This window comes from Camelus bactrianus, chromosome 24 (assembly GCF_048773025.1).
Source record: "Camelus bactrianus isolate YW-2024 breed Bactrian camel chromosome 24, ASM4877302v1, whole genome shotgun sequence".
NCBI classification, from domain to species: domain Eukaryota; kingdom Metazoa; phylum Chordata; class Mammalia; order Artiodactyla; family Camelidae; genus Camelus; species Camelus bactrianus.
The window spans coordinates 15,478,010-15,497,780 of record NC_133562.1 but is presented as its reverse complement, the minus strand read 5'-3'; the positions used below and the strand labels follow the sequence as shown (position 1 = coordinate 15,497,780).

General features: G+C 34.8%; 1 protein-coding gene across 1 annotated transcript in view; it reads left to right on the top strand.

Annotated features, from left to right (window-relative positions):
* Positions 1–19,771, top strand: part of CCDC178 (coiled-coil domain containing 178) — a 257,715-nt gene that overhangs the window by 52,454 nt on the left and 185,490 nt on the right. Inside the window, 2 exon segments of the mRNA XM_010946961.3 lie at positions 9,002–9,185; positions 19,003–19,065. Coding sequence (XP_010945263.2) covers positions 9,002–9,185; positions 19,003–19,065 — 247 coding nt within the window.

The window sequence follows — 19,771 nt, the reverse complement described above, 5'->3', positions numbered from 1 at the left end:
TCTTCCTTTAACTTTCTGAAGCTATTCTTGAATCCTAGAGTGGGCTCATTTATCTCTGTCTTGCATCCTTGATCTACTCCCTAACCCAGGAATTTTACCTACTCTCATTATTTGAACATGTATCATATTTTTACTTTTTGATCTCTAGCCGCATCCTTTATTTCTCCTGATAGTATCATTTTGAATATGTGCCCTCTCCCCCAGCATCACATCTTGACGCTATTATCCATCAAGTAGCCTGTTTCAGGCATTATCCTATATTCCTCTCTACCCTCTTACAGCCAACATCTTACCAACTTCTATTAAATCTTTTAGATGTTTCTCTAGTAGGTGCTTTTCTTTCTGTCTGTTTCAGTTTTCGGTGAAATGAACCAGTTCCCAATTGTCTCTCCTTTTTTTCCACTTTTTAAATTAAAAAAGTATAGACAATTTACAGTGTTGTGTCGATTTCTGGTATACAGCATAAAGTTTCAGTCATACAGATACATATATATTCCTTTTCATATTCTTTTTCATTATATGTTACTACAAGATTCTGAATATAGTTCCCTGTGCTCTACAGTATAAACGTGGTTTATCTATTTTATATATAGTAGTTAGTATCCGCAAATCTCGAACTCCCAATTTATTCCTTCTCACCCCCTTCCTCTCAGCTTATCTCCTTACTTGCAGGCATTATATTTGCCTGTCTGTTGTGCGTCTTGTGTTTTTTCCAATAGATGCTAAGTAAATAACATAATGAGCAAATGAGAACTGAATGTAAACATTTGTTGTCCTTTTTTTTTGCTTCAGTATCTTTGTGCTCCTAGTCTCTCTGCCATATGTTCTGGTATCACGTCTCTCTTTGGTATGTGTTTCTGTTCCAAAGCTATATTAATGGTTATTTATCTTTTTATATTTATATTTTTTCTCTCATTGTCTTTCATCTCATTAAATCACCTAGCACTGTAATGAAGTTCCATGCTGTTATATACTTTTTTAAAAAAACTGTTACATCATTTGTATGAGCTATTTAATGTGTGCAAGTAAAGTATATGTATTATTCTCAATTTATTTAAATTTAATCTTTATAACACCTTGATGGTAGATATTAGTAAGCAAATTTTAGATGAAGAAATTATGTGTGAAACCAAACCTCCAATTACATAGGAGTAATCAGGATTTGAGTGTAAGTCTGTCTGACTCCAAAATTGATGTTCTGCTTCATAACATTGCCTTCCCTCCTCCACAGGCAAGTCGTGGTTCCTATTTCTGACATGTTACAGCGGACTGTGGACACACTTACTGACTACTTCAAAAACTGTCAAAAACTCACTGCGTTATTCAATTTTCCATCTCTGTATTTAGCTATAGCCATTGCTTTTCTCAAAAGAGCTCTGTTATTCTTAGATTCTCCTTTATTTTTTTCTTTTTTATTTGACCATTTACCGGAATCACCTTCCCCTTAGTCCCAGCTTCTTTTTATTTCCTTAAGTCCAACAATAATAGTAAAATAATTGTTAAATCACTGACACTGATAATATCTAGTGAATACCTGTATGAAATTTCCCCCAGTTTGGACTGTTATATCCACTGGAATACCATCTCACCATCTGATGCCATTCCCAAATGTTATACTATTTGAATAAATTACATAGTTAATTCAGTATATGATCTATTGTGCATATATAGTTTATTTTTTAAATGGCAACATTAGATAAACATTAGATGCTGTACTTAGTAGACTTTGTTCAGTACTCTGTGCATACAAATATTTGCAAGACCTTTTGGTGATGATAATGATATATGATTGCTTACCTTGTAGTAGCAGTGTATAATTTAGTAATTTCAAATAAGGCAGTATTCATTTGCAATGGACCCTTTACATACATTTGGGACATTTGACTTGAGCAAATAATTTCACTCGATTGCTTATTCACATGATAGGCAGGCTTCAGCAATCTAAGTCAAGGAAAATGAACTTGCTTAAGATGATTTGAAATTGATTAATTTGGATTTAGTTTGCTGAAGTTAACTGTGTGGTATGAATTTCTATATAGCCATTTTCTTACATTCAAGCTCTGTAAAATATTCTGAATATCTACTTCTAATGCTCTACTGTACCTCAAGCAAGACAATGCCATTGTAACTGCAGTGATCCAAAGATGGGGTTGGTAATCAAGGGAAATGAGCAAAAAAGCTATTGAATACCATAAAGGCAGTGGTATATTCTATGAAATGTGTTTATCAAGAGTTAACAGGATGGTGATTTATTTGTAGAGATAGCAATTAGAATATTATTGAAGTTGTTAAATAGCTTAGAATACTTAGAATGAATCCACAGGGTACTGTGTTTTTCATACTCGTTTAACTATATCTTACCAGCCTATTAATTTGAGTTACTTCACAGGAAAATAGATATAGAATATGTTTTTTTCAGCATTTAACAGCAGACTTTTGAATGGAAAATTTCTTAAATTATTTTGCTTTTACTTTATTTTTAAAAATTTTCAGATATTCAAAGAGAAAATGGGATATGCACCATTCAAAATTAACTTCTTAGCAATGTGTCAGCCTACTTTAGATTTTTTTTAAAGAATTAAAATACTACAAATAAATCACCCTTCCTGTTTCTGTTCTCTCCCTGTTCAGAAGAGATCAAAACCTAAATTTGTTCTGTATTCAATACATGCAAGAACTTGTATTCTTAGTTCTTAGACCTCCGTGTTCCTGACAATCTTGTCTTCCACCTCACACCAGCCACCCTCTCTTAGAGTTTTATCTTACAGCTTGTCATTTCCAGTAACAGAGTCATCTGCTGATCTCAGATTTAAGAATCCACTCCCTGACAACTAGCACCTCTGTTTCCAGCTTATTTACTCTCCTAGGACTGTCACTCCAACAATTATTTGACCCTTTAAGATGACCTGTCTATCTTCCTAACTGCATTTGTGTATCCCACCTTCTTGTCCTTCTTTCCTTTCTTACTGAACCTACTTATATTTGATCAAAATAAGTATTCATTTAAATAACTTTCAAAACCTTATTTTATGACTTGAAAAGCTCTGTCATTGAACTAAACCAGGATCCAAACAACTGATTGTGGCTAAAGTACAACACAGTTTGCTGGTTAATCTCATCGTGGGTGGATCTTGGTTTGATGGGCCGTATGGGTTACCGGATGTGAGGTTTCTATGAAAAAAAGAATGTAAGATTACGCATACAGAATTCCCATAGCCATTCTAATGTCACTTGGCAGAAGATACATTACATTAGAAAAAGAAAATAGTCTTCTTAATAAATTGTGGTTAAAATATCTCATTTTTGTAACCTTTATAAAAACAGATGACCATGTGAAAACACTGTCATGGACATTCAAAGGACCTTATAAGGGCTTGGAGGTCAGTTAGAAGCCCTCATATTTAAGCCTCACTAGCATTGGAATACATTTGCTGCTGAATAGAACCTAAATTCTATGGCTGTATGTCTCAGGTGGCATTCAGCACTGCCAAGAAATTTCTGGACAATTCAGTTTTCTGACCATTGTTTCATAGCTTCTCACTCTCTTCAGTCCTAATACCCACATATCCTCGTTTTAAGTTAATAATATTCTCATATAATTCATAGAGAACACAGATGCAATCAAATGAGAATGACCTCTTTCTCTCACCAGCCCGTTTGCAGCTGTCTTCACGTGTTGTCTTCTTTGTGTTGCTGTATAATAGTGGCAGGTACTTCTGTGTAGGAGTTCTCATTACCCACGCTCTTGCCAAGTGGATGTTGTTCTCTTATACACCCAGGGGCTTTGCACCTACAGTGATCTCCTCTTTCCCATGAATCATTGCTATTTATCTCTATTTTAATAACATATGACATTGCATAATATTGCTCATCTTGGAAAAGAAGCAAACACAAGATAAAACAAGAGCCCTGCATCCCAGCTCTGCCGTTCTGTTTTTTATAGCAAATCCTATTTAAATAAACACTCCTGTTTGCATGAACTCATCCTTCATTTTCTATTCAACCTAGTCAAGTAGGATTTTCTCAAACTATCATATTCTAGGTCCAAAGTCATTTTTTCTCATTAATTTGAAGGTTTCTTTCGTTTAGTTTTTAAAATATTATGCATACTTAAGGTGTACACCATGATGACTTGATATACATAGTGAAATGATTTCCTCAATCAGGCTAATTAACATCATTCACACAGTTACCTTTTAAGTGTGATGAGACCACCTGAAATAAACTGTCTTAACAAATTTCTAGTATTTAATACAATATTATTTATTATAAATTACAGTAGTTGTACATTTGATCTCTAAACTTACTCATCTTTCGTTTAGTTTTGCTTGATAAGACATCTTTGTAGGTAATCTGTTTTTTCTCCCTTTGTAGGTAATCTTAGAATTCTCTCTTCCTATTTCAGAGTTCTGAAATTTCACATTTCCATATCGAGGGGGGTGTGTGTGTTTCTGTGTATGTAATAAATCTAGTTTAACACTAAGTGAGACTTTTCAATTTAATGACCCATGTTGGTTTTCAGTACTGTAAATTCTTCAGGTATAATTTTGTTATATACCTCTTATCTACTATTTAAAATAATTTCAGCTTTACTGAGGTATGATTGACAAAATTGTAATATATTAAAAGTGTGAAATATGATGATTTGACATATGTATACTTTGTGAAATAATTACCACACATCAGTAACCTCACATAGTTAATTTTTTTTTTTCTTTTGTGGTGACTGTGCTTAAGGTCTACACTCTTGGCACATTTCAACCAAGCAATACAGTATTACTATAATCATCATGCTGTACATTAGATCCTCAGAGCTTATTCTTCTTATAACTCAAGAATTGTACCTTTGACCACTGTCTCCCCCATTTCCACCACGTCTCAGCCCTTGGTAAGCACCATTCTACTCTACACCATTCTGTTTCTATAAATTCTTTCTTTCTTTTTTTTTTCGAAATCATGCAGCATTTGTCTTTCTTTGTCTGCTTATTTCACTTGGCACAATGCCCTCTAGATTCATCCATCTTGTTGCAAATAGCAGTATTTCCTTCTTTCTCATGCTTGAATATTTCACTATATATATCTATATATGTAGATACATATATATCTCTCATAACTTCTTTATCTGTTCATCCATTGACCAGACACTAAAGTGGTTTCTGTATCTTGCTATTGTGAATAATGCTGCAGTGAACATGGGAGCGCAGACATCTCTTCAAGAAATTAATTTTTTTTTCAGATATATACCCAGAAGTGGGATTGCTAAATTATATGGTAGTTCTATTTTTTTGAGGAACTTCTAAGCTGTGTTTCATAATGGCTGTACCAGTTTACATTCCCACGAACAATATACAAGTGTTCCCTTTTCTCCACATCCTTATGAGCATTTGCTATCTCTTGTCTTGTTAATAAAAGCCATCCTCACTGGTGAGAAGTGATACCTCATTGTATTTTTGATGTGCATTTCCTTGGTGATTACTAACGTTGAACACCTTTTCATGTACTTGTTAACCATTTTAATGTCTTTTTTGGAAAAAAAAAGTCTATTCAGGCCCTTTCCCCATTTTTAATTGGGTTATTTGTCTTTACCTATTGAGTTATACATGTTGGATTTTAACCCCTTATCACATAAATGGTTTGCAGATATTTTTTTTCCATCCTATAGGTTGCCTTTTCAATTTGTTAATTATTTCTTTTACTATGCAGAAACTTGTTATTTTGATATAGTTCTACTTGTTGATTTTTGCATTTGTTTCCTGTGCTTTTAGTGTCATATGAAAAAAATAATAGCCAACACCAGTGTTGAGGAGATTTTCCTCTACGTTTGCTTCTAGGAGTTATGCAACTTTAGTTTTTCATTTAAGTCTTCAATCCATTTCAAGGTAATTTTTGTGAGTGGTGCAAAATATAAATACAATTTTATTCTTTTGCATGTAACTCTTCAGTTTTCTCTGGATATGCATTTATTGAAGAGATGATCCTTTTGCCATTGTGTGTTGTTGGCATCCTTGTCAAAGATTAATTGACCATATAATACTTAGATGTACTTCTGGGTTCTAGATTATGTACCATTGAGCTATGTTTCTGTTTTTATTCCAGTACCATACTGTTTTGATTACTAATCTTTGTAATATAGTTTGAAATATGGAATATTATACCTCGAATTGTATCCTTATTTGTCAATATTACTTTGGCTATATGAGACCTTTTGTGGTTCCATACCAATTAGGATATTTCTTCCTATACTTGTGAAAAATGTGATTGGAATTTTGACAGAGACTGCATTAAATCTCTCAATCACTTTGTGTAGTATGGACATTTTAACCTTATTAATTATTCTAATCTGTGAACACAGGATATCTTTCCATTTATTTGTCTCCCTAATTTCTTTCATCAATGTATATTCTGTATATACAGAATTTTCACCTCCTTGGTTAAATTTATTCCTGAGTACTTTATTATTTTTGTTGCTGTTGTAAATTAGATTGTCTTCTTTATTTCTTTTTTTTCAGGTAGTTCATTGTTAGTTTATAGACATGCAACAGATTTTTATATATTGATTTTGTACCCTGAAAGTTTACTGATTTCATTTAATTATAAGGTTTTGGTGGAGTTTTTTTAAGATTTTCTATATAAGGCCATGTCATCTGCCAACAGAAATTTTTAATTATTCCTTTTTGAATTGCATGCTCTTCACTTCTTTTTCTTCTCTAATTGTTCTGGCTTAAGTTTCCAGTACTATGTTGAATAAAAGTGGTAAGAATGGGCACTCTTGTCTTCTTGCTGATCTTAGAAGAAAAAGCCTGCAGCTTCTCACCATTGAGTATGATGTTAGCTGTGGGATCATCGTATATGGCCCTTATTATGTTGAGGTACATTCCATCTATACCCACCTCATGGAGAGTTTTTATCATAAACGATGTGGAATTTTGAAAATGCTTTTTCTCCATCTGTTGAGATGATCATATGATTTTTATCCTTAATTCTATTAAAATGTTATATTACATTTATTGATTTACATATTTGAACCATCATAACATCTTAGGGGTAAATCCCACTTGATCATGGTGTATGATCCTTTTAATGTGCTATTGAATTCTGATTGCTAGGATTTTTTTTTTTTTTGAAGATTTTTGCATCTATATTCATCAGAGATACTGGCCTATAATTTTCTTGTGATGTCTTTGGATTCAGGGTCAAGGTAATGCTGTCCTCATTAAATGAGTTTGGAAATGTTCCCTCCTCTTCAATTTTTTGGATGAGTTTGAGAAAGATTGGTGTTAATTCTTTAAATGTTTGGTAGAATTCACTAGTAAACCATCAGGTCACGAGCTTTTTTCCACTGGGAGTTTTTGATTACAGATACAATTTTCTTACTTATTATTGTTCTGTTCAGATTTTCTGTTTCTTCATGATTCAGTAGATTATGTGTGTCTAGGAATGTATTCATTCTTAGGTTATCCAATTTTTGGCATATAATTTTTCATAATCTTTTGATCCTGTCTCTGTGGTATTAGTTGCAATATGATCCCTTTCATTACTGATTTTATTTATTTGAGACTTCATTCTTTTTTTCTTAGCTAGTGTAGCTAAAGGTTTATCAAGTTTATATATTTTAAAGAAAAACACCTCTTTCTTTTGGTGATCTTTTTTGTTGTTTTTGGTTTATTTCACTTGGTTCTGCTCTGATTAATGTTATTTCTTTCCTTCTCCTAACTTTGGGCCTAGTTTGTTCTTACTTTGCTAGCTCTTGAGGTTTAAAGTTAGGTGGCTTATTTGAGATCTCTCTTTTTTATTAATGTAGGAATTTATCAGTATAAACTTCCCTCTTAAAACTGTTTTTCCTATATCCCATAAATGTTGGTATGTTTTGTTTTCATTTTCATTTGTTTTAAAATATTTTTTGATTTTCCTTCTGATTTCTTCTTTATCCATTGGTTGAGTTCTTGGTCTTGGGTCTTTTCTTCCCAGTGCCCTAACTTTCCATAAACTTATAACCCCCGTCAGTGAGTTTGCTCTTCCACAAACAAGTACAGCTCACACAAACCCCTGCTATGATGCATTGAACCTTGCCCTCGTAACCTATCTGGTGGAATACCTTAATCCAATTTCTTGCTTATGAACTCCTGCTTTGCTTCCCAATTCCGTTTCTATTCTACAGATATGATTACCTCATTTGTGAGTGTAGTTATATCTTTTCTGTATTTTCTTTTTATATTGTATGTGTCAATGATATGTACTTGGAACAAATGTGGTACCTAGTCTGTACAGGAAATGAATGATTTGCCATGGAGCCTAGTATTTCTCTTGAGAATCTTACAGTGATATTAATGTCTCACTTTTTTCCTCTATTAACTCTTTTCCCTTAGCTATTGGTTTTCTTTTTGAAAGTTTTGTTTTATTTATTTTTAAAAATTATTTTAATTATTTATTTGTTATTTTAAAAAGTTGTGTTAGCAGGGAGGTATTTAGATTTATTGATTTATTTTTTTAATGGAGATATTGGGGATTGAACCCAGGATCTCATGCATATTAGGCATGCTCTCTACCAGTGAGCTATACACTCCCCTCTGAAAGTTTTATTTAGGATATTAGTTTTCTTTTGTTGAGTTTTGTTTCTCTTTATGGACTGAATTTTTCTTGTATTTGATTATTCTTAGTAGTAATTTTATATAGGATTAGAAAGGATGGGTTGATACAGAAGGAAATGAATGGTCTGAAATCTGACTGTTTGTGCCCCCCAGGCCTTTCTTATTAATATGCTTATTCTCTTGAGATTGAGCACAGCCTGACAATTAGAGGTGGCCATCAGGAGAAGCAGAAATATAAATAATCTTTGGGGACATATTTTCTCTGTTTAAGTTTTGATTAAGTATCTGGTAATTTTGTATTTTTGTTAACATAAACTATGACCTTATTCCTGTTTACTGTTATTAAATATATTTGCCTAAATATATTCTCTTTTAGAATAATCATGTCAATCCTTTTGCTTTATTTTTTACAGTATAAGGAAAAAATCAGAATTTGAGACTGAAATCCAATCTTTGTTGAAAATGAGGTCAAAAAATGAAGATTTTCTTAAACAACTATACAAGGACACATATAACATTGGTGCTATTTTCCACCTAACTAGATTTAAAACAGAAGAAGTAGAACAGAAAATAACAGAAGTGAGAAGAAAATTCAAGGTTTGTGTTCTTCTTAGATATGAAAAACAGTAATGAGCCTGAATTTTATTGATTTAATATTGATAGATTTTAATTTAAGCCGTATTAGTCTTTTCAAAAAAATAATTCTTTCTGATAAATCAGAAGAAAGTCACTTTTCTTCAGAGGTCCACCCTGAACAGAAGAGAAATCAGGCTCAGTGTAGCTAATCAACACTTGTGTCTACTTCTTGCCATCGCTAGCCTTAAACTACCTGGATCACCGGAAGAGTGATGGTTGGTTCAGTCTCATCCCACATGTCTAACGTAGGATAGTTCCTGTCTCTGATAGGAAGAAGGGATGCTGGGAAGTGCACTTGCACCCTTACCAATGTAAGATAAAGGAACATCTACATTAGATGTGCATGTTGTTAGATTCCAGGGCACCAGACAATTAATAGACCGCAGTGCTGCAGAATCAGCTCCTCATAGGCCTCAAATCCATTACTAAGTGAGAGATGCAATGAACAGCCACCCATTTGGCACAGAGACCAGCAAAATCAAATTCATTTTATCGCACTTGGGGGGCCACTTTAACAGGCTACCTCTCTCCAGCACACATCACATACACATTTTGTCCATCACTGGCATTTTTTTTAAAACATTTTTTTTTATTGAGTTATAGTCATTTTATAATGTGTCAGATTCCAGTGTAGAGCACAATTTTTCAGTTATGCATGAACATACACACATTCATTGTCACATTCTCTTTCGCTGTGAGCCACCACAAGATCCTGTATATATTTCCCTGTGCTACACAGTACGATCTTGTTTATCTATTTTTTTTAATCAAAGACTTATGATCATATAAGTATCTGTAAAATATAGAATCTATGTTCTGTGTTCAAGCCCTGTAATAGTACTATCTTCAGCAAAGATTTTCTCTTGTGCTGTTTAAATTTAGGACATGTGGATTGTATGCCAGTAAATGTTCGTGTACTGAGGCAGCCCAGCTGTCCAGTCGATTTGGTGTATTATGCTTGTGTCCCCTCCCATGGGTTGTTCAATGGGATTTTCATGTCTTACATGTGCCAAAATTTGTATGATAAAAATTATGTGTAGTAAAAATTAACCTCTAAATTGTTTTAGAGATATAAGGCATGTGATTATATATATGGTTTAGCATCTATAATAATACTATAGTTAAAATTTTATTTAATTTTTCATTTACTTGTGTTTCTCCGTGGCCATCATTTTGTTTTTTTTCATTGTGATAACAATGAATACATCATCCACTGATTTAGCTGCTTACAATGTTTTAATTTTTTTCAATGGACAGGAAACCCTTGGTATCATTCATATGATTTTCCCCATAAGCTGTAACAACCTGCTTTAATTTTCAGACATATTGCTTCACTAATCCGAGGCACTCACTTATTAGGAAGGATGTTGCACTGAATTTTTTTTTTCCAAAATTTTCCTGGTACCCTAACATGCAGTTTGTAGGTGAAGTGCAGATTTGATGTGACTCCACTGTATTTGCTTTGCCAGCTCAAAGTGAAGTGTCCCCCTGACTATATCAAGCAGAAATGAAGAAATTGTTCATTAGGTCCTTTACCTTCTCTATGGTAGCTGAGAGATAACTAGGAGGAAGCAACAGAAGGAAATTACTTCATTTAGGAAATACTCTCCATTGCTAATCATGTTTGTTAATCTTTGAGCTGAACATTTAGAACATTACATTTCTATGATGTAGAGTGGCAATGAATTAAAAATTGATTTCTACATGATCCTTAGATAATTCAGGTTTGTAGTAATTCATATTTGTAGTTTCTGCTTTTGTAATGACCCCACTGGCTTTCATTGACTAATTAATGAAAATTTATATAATTTTCTGAGTCAAGGGCATCATGTTCTTCTTGAAGAAAATTTTGTGTGTTTGTTGATCCTGGCCCGAAATTAGTGCTTAATGTGTGTCTTCCAGAAATTAATTACAGCAATATCACCTCTGAGCTAGATCTGAAAAATGATCTTTTATAGACTTAGAATTTCTGAATTATGTTTTTTTCCCAATCCATGTGTAAAATGCCCAGTAAGTTACAGGCAGGCTTAAACTAGAAGCAGTCCTGAACAATCAAGATATCTAGCAGTTTCTGGCATTTTGTAGCTATTACAGATGATTTGTCCCAATTTTTCCATACGTTCAATCTCAAATACCGATCTATTCAGAAAAGACATGATTAGCCAAGTCCCAGGATAAAATTAGTCAATAGTGATGGGCAATAAATCAATAAAAGGGTAGTATGTATTCAATTATGGTGTGAACAGAAACCAACCAATGTTGTATGAAGAATGTGATATAGTAACAAAAAAATCTGAAAGCTTTCATCAGATGTTAAGTATTTCCCAACACTTCAGTAGAAGACTTCTGTACAAGCTGCAGGATTTTTTTTGGCTTGGATATATTGGAATTTTGGTGGAAAAGTAAAATACCAAGACACTCTGATTCTAAGTTAAAATAATGGTATAGAGATAAGTGGAAACAATAGAAAAGAAGCAAGGTAGTAGAAAGGAAGACAGAGTTTTCTGCAGGCCTGTTATACGCTGGACCCCTTATATACGTTAGTAATACTGTGTGGTTGTCATTAATACACTCATTCTGGGGGAAGTGGTTTGCCCAAAGTAGCATAGCTTTTAGGTAGCTTTGGAGATAAGGTATTCTGATTCTGGACTTGGAATAAACTAGTCAGTCAGACACTCACTACACATTTACTCTGACCAAAAGATTCAGTCAGACTCAAAGATTCAAAATAACCATATTAGGGATAATTTTCAAGACTTTGTTTTTTAGGGCAATATTAAGGTAACAGAAAATTGAGGGGATGGACAGAGATTTCCCATATCTTCCTGCTTTCCCACATGCATAGCCTTACCCGTTACCAACATCCCCACCGGAGTGGTGCATTTGGTAAAACTGATGAACCTACATGGACACATTGTAATCACCCACCTTATGTCTTCATTTTCATTTAGTTCAAAATCGTTTTAAATTTCTCTTGAGATTTATTTCTTGACCATGTATTATTTTGAGATACACTTAGTCTCTACGTATTGTAGAATCTCCCAGTTATCTTTCTGTTATTGATTTCTAGTTTAATTCCATTGTGGTCTGACTGCAGACATTGTATGATTTTTTTTTTTAATTTGTCTTGATGTTTAAGGGTCATTTTTAATGCTAGAAAAAGGCAATGTTTTATGTCCTTAGAATGTTCTAGGCCACAGTAATATGGTCTATAATTTTATAGTTTAACAGTTTGTAACTTTGCTTGAGTTGTTTTTCGAATAGTTTAACCAACCCCTAACTCTGTTTTAGAGAAAAATTTTGGCCCTCCCTTCAAACACTATTTGCTTATCTCTGCGACGAAGTTCGTATGTCTTTCATCTGAGTAAACTAAAAGTCAGAATCCTCTAAAAAGCTTTCGTGGAGGACATAGTTTCTACCACTCCAGGCTTACTTAGAGGAAGACTGTTTCAGTTAACAGAATAAAACAGCTTCAAGAAGGCAAGATTTGATTTGGGCACTGTATAGCTTCTATCACAATTCCAAGTGAGACTGATTGTATTTTTAAAATGGTTATAAAAGGGGCGTTCTAGTAATTTATTCACTTTGATTCTTGAGGATTTATGCCTACTAAGTTAAATCTAGAGGATATTACTAATAGTCTATATTCAGTTATAAGTTGTTATTCCATCCTTGGCTTTTAACAAAAGTTAGTACAAGTCGTGGCCAAAATTGACCTTTGCTGCTTGGTTGTTCATACTAACGAGACGGTTAAGTATATGACTGTAAGGATAAATTGCAAATTCATTTAATTTTGAGTTGAAAAAATAATGGGACTTCCATTTTTTTAGTGGCTGGGAAAAATGTTACTAGACTGACTTTACCAAAGATAACTTTAATCCCTGGACCTAAAAAGAAATTCACCAAAAAGTCACAGTGTATAGCTCTGGGTTGGGGATTCAGATTATTTTAATTTTGTTTTTTTGTAATTTATAAACATTTCTACCAAAACCCCCATATATACCTTCATAAAAATGAAAGGTAAAATGGCACTTTTGTGTTTGTTTTTAGATAGAAACAGGTTGAGCTGCCACCTGGACTTTAATTTATTAGAGTCCTGACCACCAAAAAGTGCCTTAGCAATGCACACCCAGAGCTGCCCTGCCCCACTAATTCAGTGCAGCCCACAGGTATTTGCACAAATCCTAAAATTTGCTTTATTATTTTAATTCTTAATTTTAAAGTCTGTTTCTCTCTTCCTGATGTCAGACCTTATGTAATGAGTTCTCCAACTTTTTTCTTAGTGCCCTTCTGTCACTGGAACGCAAACTGATGCTACTTCCGTGATTCTGAGCATAGATCTATTTATATTTAGTATTCACTCCCTTTTCCTCCTTAAGCGTGGAGTTCCAGACACATGGGATTGACTGTTGCACACTTTTTCTTCAGCAGTCCTTTGCCCTGGTAGAATAGCTCTCTGCTGCCACCTTCTGGTTTCTGGCTGCTAAAGCCAGACAGCAGGTCGAAGATGACCATATATTAGTGTGGGCTCCTCCCAACCTCTGAGATGCTGCCACACCTTTCCCTGAGCTTTTTTCAAGCTCTTCAAAGCGATCTTTTGATATCTTTTAATTCTTATTTTCTCCAAAGCCAGAATTGAGAAGTTGTGACAGAGACCTTAAGGCCCCAAAGTCTAACTTATTTACTAATAGCCCTTTACAGAGAAAGCTTGTAGATCCCTGCTCTAAAACATGTAGGAATAGCAAATGTAGAGAGCAGCCACAGCTCTCAGGGATGAGGGGAAGTACCAAAGAAGGGACAGCCATGGGAGAAGCTGCCCTCCTACCAAGCAGAGCAAGGCCTTATTGGAGAGAGTGTGGCTGAATTCAGTGGTTGGTCCATAAGCAGAGAAGCTTGACGGAGGTTGAATGGAGTTTGAATGGAGTTTCTGGGTAGAGAAACTTGCTGGAGGGTGAACACTCTTGGTTCCTCACAGACCTGCTGACAGCAGTTCTGCAGGAGGAAAGAGAAAACGATTGGAACGGAAACAAGGATGTGAAGCCCCTGCTGCTGCCTTGCAAGCCCCTCCATGCCCTCAACTGATAAGTCTCACTTTACTCCAGCTGGCTGAAGAATGCCTTTTATGTCCAAGATCCAGCTCCAGTACCTCAAATTAGAGTTAAAAGAGTGGATTTAGAGCTAAGAGGCAATAATTCGGTAACTGGCACAAACATACAGTCCACATGCAGGTTTCTCTACTTCAGTCTGTTACTGTATGTAGTCAAGCCCCATGCATTGCATGTATCTGTTCTAACTTTGGAGCCTCCTTCAACATTACAGTGTCCCCTACATTTTCTGTTAAATTTGTCTTTCATGACATCAACATTTTAAAAAGAGTCTGAACCAGTTACTTTGCAGAATTTCTCTCAGTAAGGATTTATCTTTTTGTTTACCCATGATTAGATTCAGGTTTAATACTTGTGACAAGAGTATTACGTAAGTTACAGTATTGTGTCCATGAAACATATTATTAAACACATGGTGAAAGTTTGTCTCGTTTCTACTCATAGCAAGTTTGATCATTTGGTTAAAGTTACAGCCGAAATTTATCCATCTTCCTACTGTAATTAATAACTACTCAACTGAGGGATTGTGTAAAAATATGCAACTGTGTTTGTTTCCAAAATCTTTCACCTAACGGAACTTATAAATTATGGTGATTCTTGGTTGAATCCATTATTATAACAGTTGTGAAATGGTGATGTTTCTGGATTTCATTTCCTTTAAAATGAATGGGCAATTTCAAAAACTGAAAAGTCTGGGCCAGGTTGGGCTGCAGGCCGCGCTCCTGAAAAAGGCCATCTTCTTCCCATTCTTATTGTCACTTACCTCCCTGCCTTTCCTGTCTCCTTACCCGTTTCCCCACATCTTGGGGAAAGCATCTTGTAGGCCTTGTTTTACTGTCCATCCTCAGGATGCTGTTTTGAATGAGAATCTGTGTCATTATGATATTTTAATGGATCTCAATTTTCTCATTATATAAAAAGATTCTTTAAGACTTATTTTTGAATTTGAAAAAACCAGAAATTTTATGGTTTAATTACCCAACCTAGGGACTAAAAGCAATGTGTTTGTTATTTGTTAATGCATTCGTTCAACAAATTGTTCATTCAATGGATATTAAGTGCCAGGCAAAATAATGGAAACTGACAGTAGAGAAGGGAGCTAGCTTCAAAGTGCTGTAGAGTGTGCCTGAGCTGTACTGTCAGACGGCCCTAAGTATTGATACTTGTTGAATGTTAGTCATGTGGCAAATTCCATGACATCTGTGACCTTGGTTTTCTCATCTTTGAATGCAGATCACTATACCTGTCACTAAATGGATATGGTGATTAACTTTAATGTGTGTGCATGTACACACACATTCAGGCAGCCATTTCTTTGCATGGCATCAAGTTTGCTGAAACTTGTGCATATCTGAGTCATGTTCCCATTTAGCATGGTTGCGATATGCATGTTTCAGTAAGCATGGCATCCTGTAAGATGAGGGCTACCTGTAAATATAAAACAGTGGAAAACTGCCTGGGATACTGCAGTTTCTTATAAGTGGTACCTATATGATTAAGTCAGGAAATCCTTTACACCTGCTGGGGCTCTTTGTCATTCTCCAGCCTCTCTCGTTGAACATTTTCAGTGATGGTGCGATCAGTGTTTTAATAAGAAGACTGCACTCTAGTTCTTATGTTAAGTCTACAGTAATTTGTACCTATTTAATCCTGGTGCTGTACTCAGCAGCTGCATAATTCATGTTGCATAATTAAAATCTTCCTTTCCTAGCAGATTCCATTTCAGAACCAACTCTGGCTTCACTAGTAGATTGGCACCTCTTTAACACACAGTCCCTGTTCCATTCCTCCACCTGTGGTATAGAAGTGGAGTTAAGGAATTCAACAATCTGATTGCCTGGAAAGCCTCATAGAAAGGGAGGCTTTGCAAGGACAGAGACATATGAGCATCAAAAGGCTCTACCCTAAATATTTCACTCACATTGAAGGGTCCTATGTATCACGGTGTCACTGAGATGCTAAATCAATAAGATAAAGTCCCTGGGCTCTCTGATTTTATGGGTTAGCATCCTGGTCCGAACATATGCTAGCTTTTTGTGTTTTGGCAATTCATATGATCTGTTTCAATTTTCCCACTTTCAAAAGGGGACAATAATACCTATTTCATTGTGAAGTTACAACAAGATAATTCTACCTAGTAGACAAGTCATACTCTTTAGCCACAAGTCTTACTGGCACTAATGGTAGTTTTATTATTGAGGAGACTCATGACATTTAGTAGACATAAATGCCCAGATTCCACTTCAGGAATCAGTTAAGTTACTTTGCTTAAGGTTATTCCCCTTCCTAGGGCAGCTCACATCCAGCAACTGACAAATACAAGGGTAGCCTTGCCACCTTGGCCTGACTTGGAGCAAAGCTGAAGGTCCATTCTTGCTCTGGGACTCCGCACGGTATTGAGTGAGGTTGTTGTTGGAGTTACTTTGCAGCTCAGCCTGGGTTTCTGCCTGATTCTGCTTCCTTCCTCTCCCATCCTTTTCCTTTCTTCCCTTCCTGTCCCCTCTCCAGTCCAACAGGAGTTGATTCCAAGCACACTCCTTAATAATCCTGCACACCAGACACCACCTTGGAGTCAGCTTTACAGGGAATGTTGCCTGTGACAATAGGATTTGCATTGCATGGCCTAAGACCTGTGACCATCAGAGCTCACCTTATATCAGTCTTCAGCATGTTCTAGGGTGTTTTGAAGGTCATAAAATGACTCAGTAGTTCTCCTAGGATAGATCAGCCTCCCAGCATTCTGCTAGTGCCCTGGTGCACCGATCATATTTTCAGGAAGGAGATATTGCCTAGGGAAGGCCTTGAGCATCTGGTGGGAAACACTCCCTGTGGCTTTGTGTCCAGTGGAATTTGAAATTGGCAGCCCAGCCAGTAAGTACTAGGTACTTTCCCTTCTGGTGACCAGTCATTTGACCTTGCTCTCTGAGTCGCAGAGGTTTGGGGCCATCGTGGAAAACAGAGTTTGGAAAAGTTTCCTGATGGGCAAGAGTGAAGGTCCAGATGGTTTTTTCATACAGAGTGCAGATTTGTCCAACAGTAATAAGTTGAGTTGGTTTTGTATAGAAATACAGGTTTCAGAATTTCAAGGGACTCTCCTTTTCAAAGAAATGTAATTGTTTTACTCTTGTACCTTCAAACTCCTAGTCTACTTTATTATAATGTCTCATTTACTGCCTACAGTTTTATTGGCCTTACATCCTCAAGTTCTGTTTATGCAGTGTTAATTTATCTAAGTTCAGGGCTTTAATTCACTTAAACAATAGACTTATCTCTTACAATAATAATAATAATGAAAAAACTTCAAGGGATGAATAAATGAATTTTAAGGAAATGCAAACTAATCAATCCCCATTGCAGCCAGAGTGACCTTTCTGAAATAAGCACCTTGCTTAACATCTTTCACTAATTTTCTTACTACGCGTCGAAGATTCGACATAATCTGATAGTTTATCTCTTTAGCTTCATGCCTTACTATTTCCCAACTCATATCCTCCATACACACACACACACACACACACACACACACACACACATTTTTTTCAGTTAGTTTCAGAAAAAGGTTAAATGTAGAACTCTATTCTGGAATATATTTTTTCTCCAATCTATAGAGGTATTTTTAATTTGGTTCATTTATAATTAAATGTTTAACAAATTGATAAAATCGCTGTATCTGTTAACATGTTAGAAGAGAGAAGTAATCTATTTTAAATTATAAAAATATATCATTGTATAAATTGATTTTAGATGTAGGTATATCCTTAGGTGAAGTGATATATTAAAGTTACTGTTTTCTTTATCACCTATTTCTTCCTTTGGAGTTATTTTTTTACTTTAGGAGAGAATAATTTTGATGGGTTTCTGTACCAAGAAAAGGAAGATTTAAAGGAGAGACTTATTAACTTGTTTCTTTATGTTGTCTCTGTAGACCCTGTAATATGATGAGGAGTTCACTAATGAAAGGGGGTATTTTAGAAACATTTCTGAACCTCCATTGCTCTTTACAAAGCTATGCATCTCTTTTGAATATGGAGGACAGTCCAGAGGCAAGCCAACTCCTCTCAAATAAGGGGTTCCACGGTGTAATTCTAAAACAGAAGGAACTTTCTGAGTTATTTCCAAATCCAGTTTTGTGTGATACTGTAAGGTACAACTATGAAGAGTTTAAGACTCTCTATCCAAGTAACAAAAAAATACTTTTCCACATATTTTTTGCCCATTAACTTTCAAGGAATGATTTTAAAAAAGAAATTGTTCTAGCCAAGGGAGAATCTTACCTTATTTTGTAAACTTTAAACTTCTATCTTGCTTTCAAAATTGGTTATGTTCATTCTGGAAAGTAATATTAAGAACAAACTGATAGTTTTTAAAAAGAAGAATGGAAAACCATGTATAGTTTTTCATTTTTGATTTCCCTAGTTTGAGATTTTAGTTCAGGGTTATAACGTACAAGCTGAATTGAACTGAAATTCTATATTTTATTTCCTGGTCTTTGTCTCATTACTAATTTTGCCTTAGATAGCATCATTTTTTTTTTTATATAATACTCAATTTGTGATGAATACTTTACTCTTTGTTGTAACATTAGTAAAACCTATTTTGTATTAGCAGTTGTCTTAAAATGTTTTCTGATATTGTATAAATAAAACCCTTTTAAACATTTTGATAATATTTAGGGTAGAGAAGACTTCTTGAAAAAAATCACTCGGGGTCGAGTGGCTAATGGAATGATAATTCAGGTAATCCTAAATCGGTTTTAATATTTTATTCTTCCTTTAATTTGCATTTTACTTAGCATTTTAAATTTGCCTGTAATGAGGCATCTTTTCACTACTTGGTTTGCAAGCCAGCAGTTTTCTCTCCTTAGCTGATGATACTTGCCCTCTGTGTAGACTAGCAGTGTTTGATCATGCATAAAGAAACTGACCTCCCATAAACATATCTCATTTTGTGGCTTAATGGGAATTTCTGCCAGTCTAGTAAAGGGCAGTGAGATCTTACTCCTAAGTGTCTCTTTAGTTTGCTTTGTGATGATGTTATGTTTTCTTTACTTTTAATGTCTTTCAATTGAATTCTTTTATTTAAGACTGAAAGGAAAATATACTATGATTTTTTTATATAAAACTTTTGAAACTAAAGCATTATAGCTAGAAAAAATCAATTGTATTATTTTTTAATCTCTGTTCACCACCTGCATACCCTTTAGAACCCAGGTTGGGTGTTTGAACCCTGGCATGTTTCTAGAACGCCTCCCCTGCAGGAACACAAAAATACTTGAAACTGTTATCAAAAGAAGAATAAAATCAAGTGGCAGAACAGTCCAAGACAGTGTTATTTTAAAAAATTATTTGAGATTATCTGCACTTCTGCTCCTCTTGGAAGCAAACACAAATTTTGTAATTTTTTTTCTATTAGGAAGTTTGACATTTTCAAACATATAAGAGT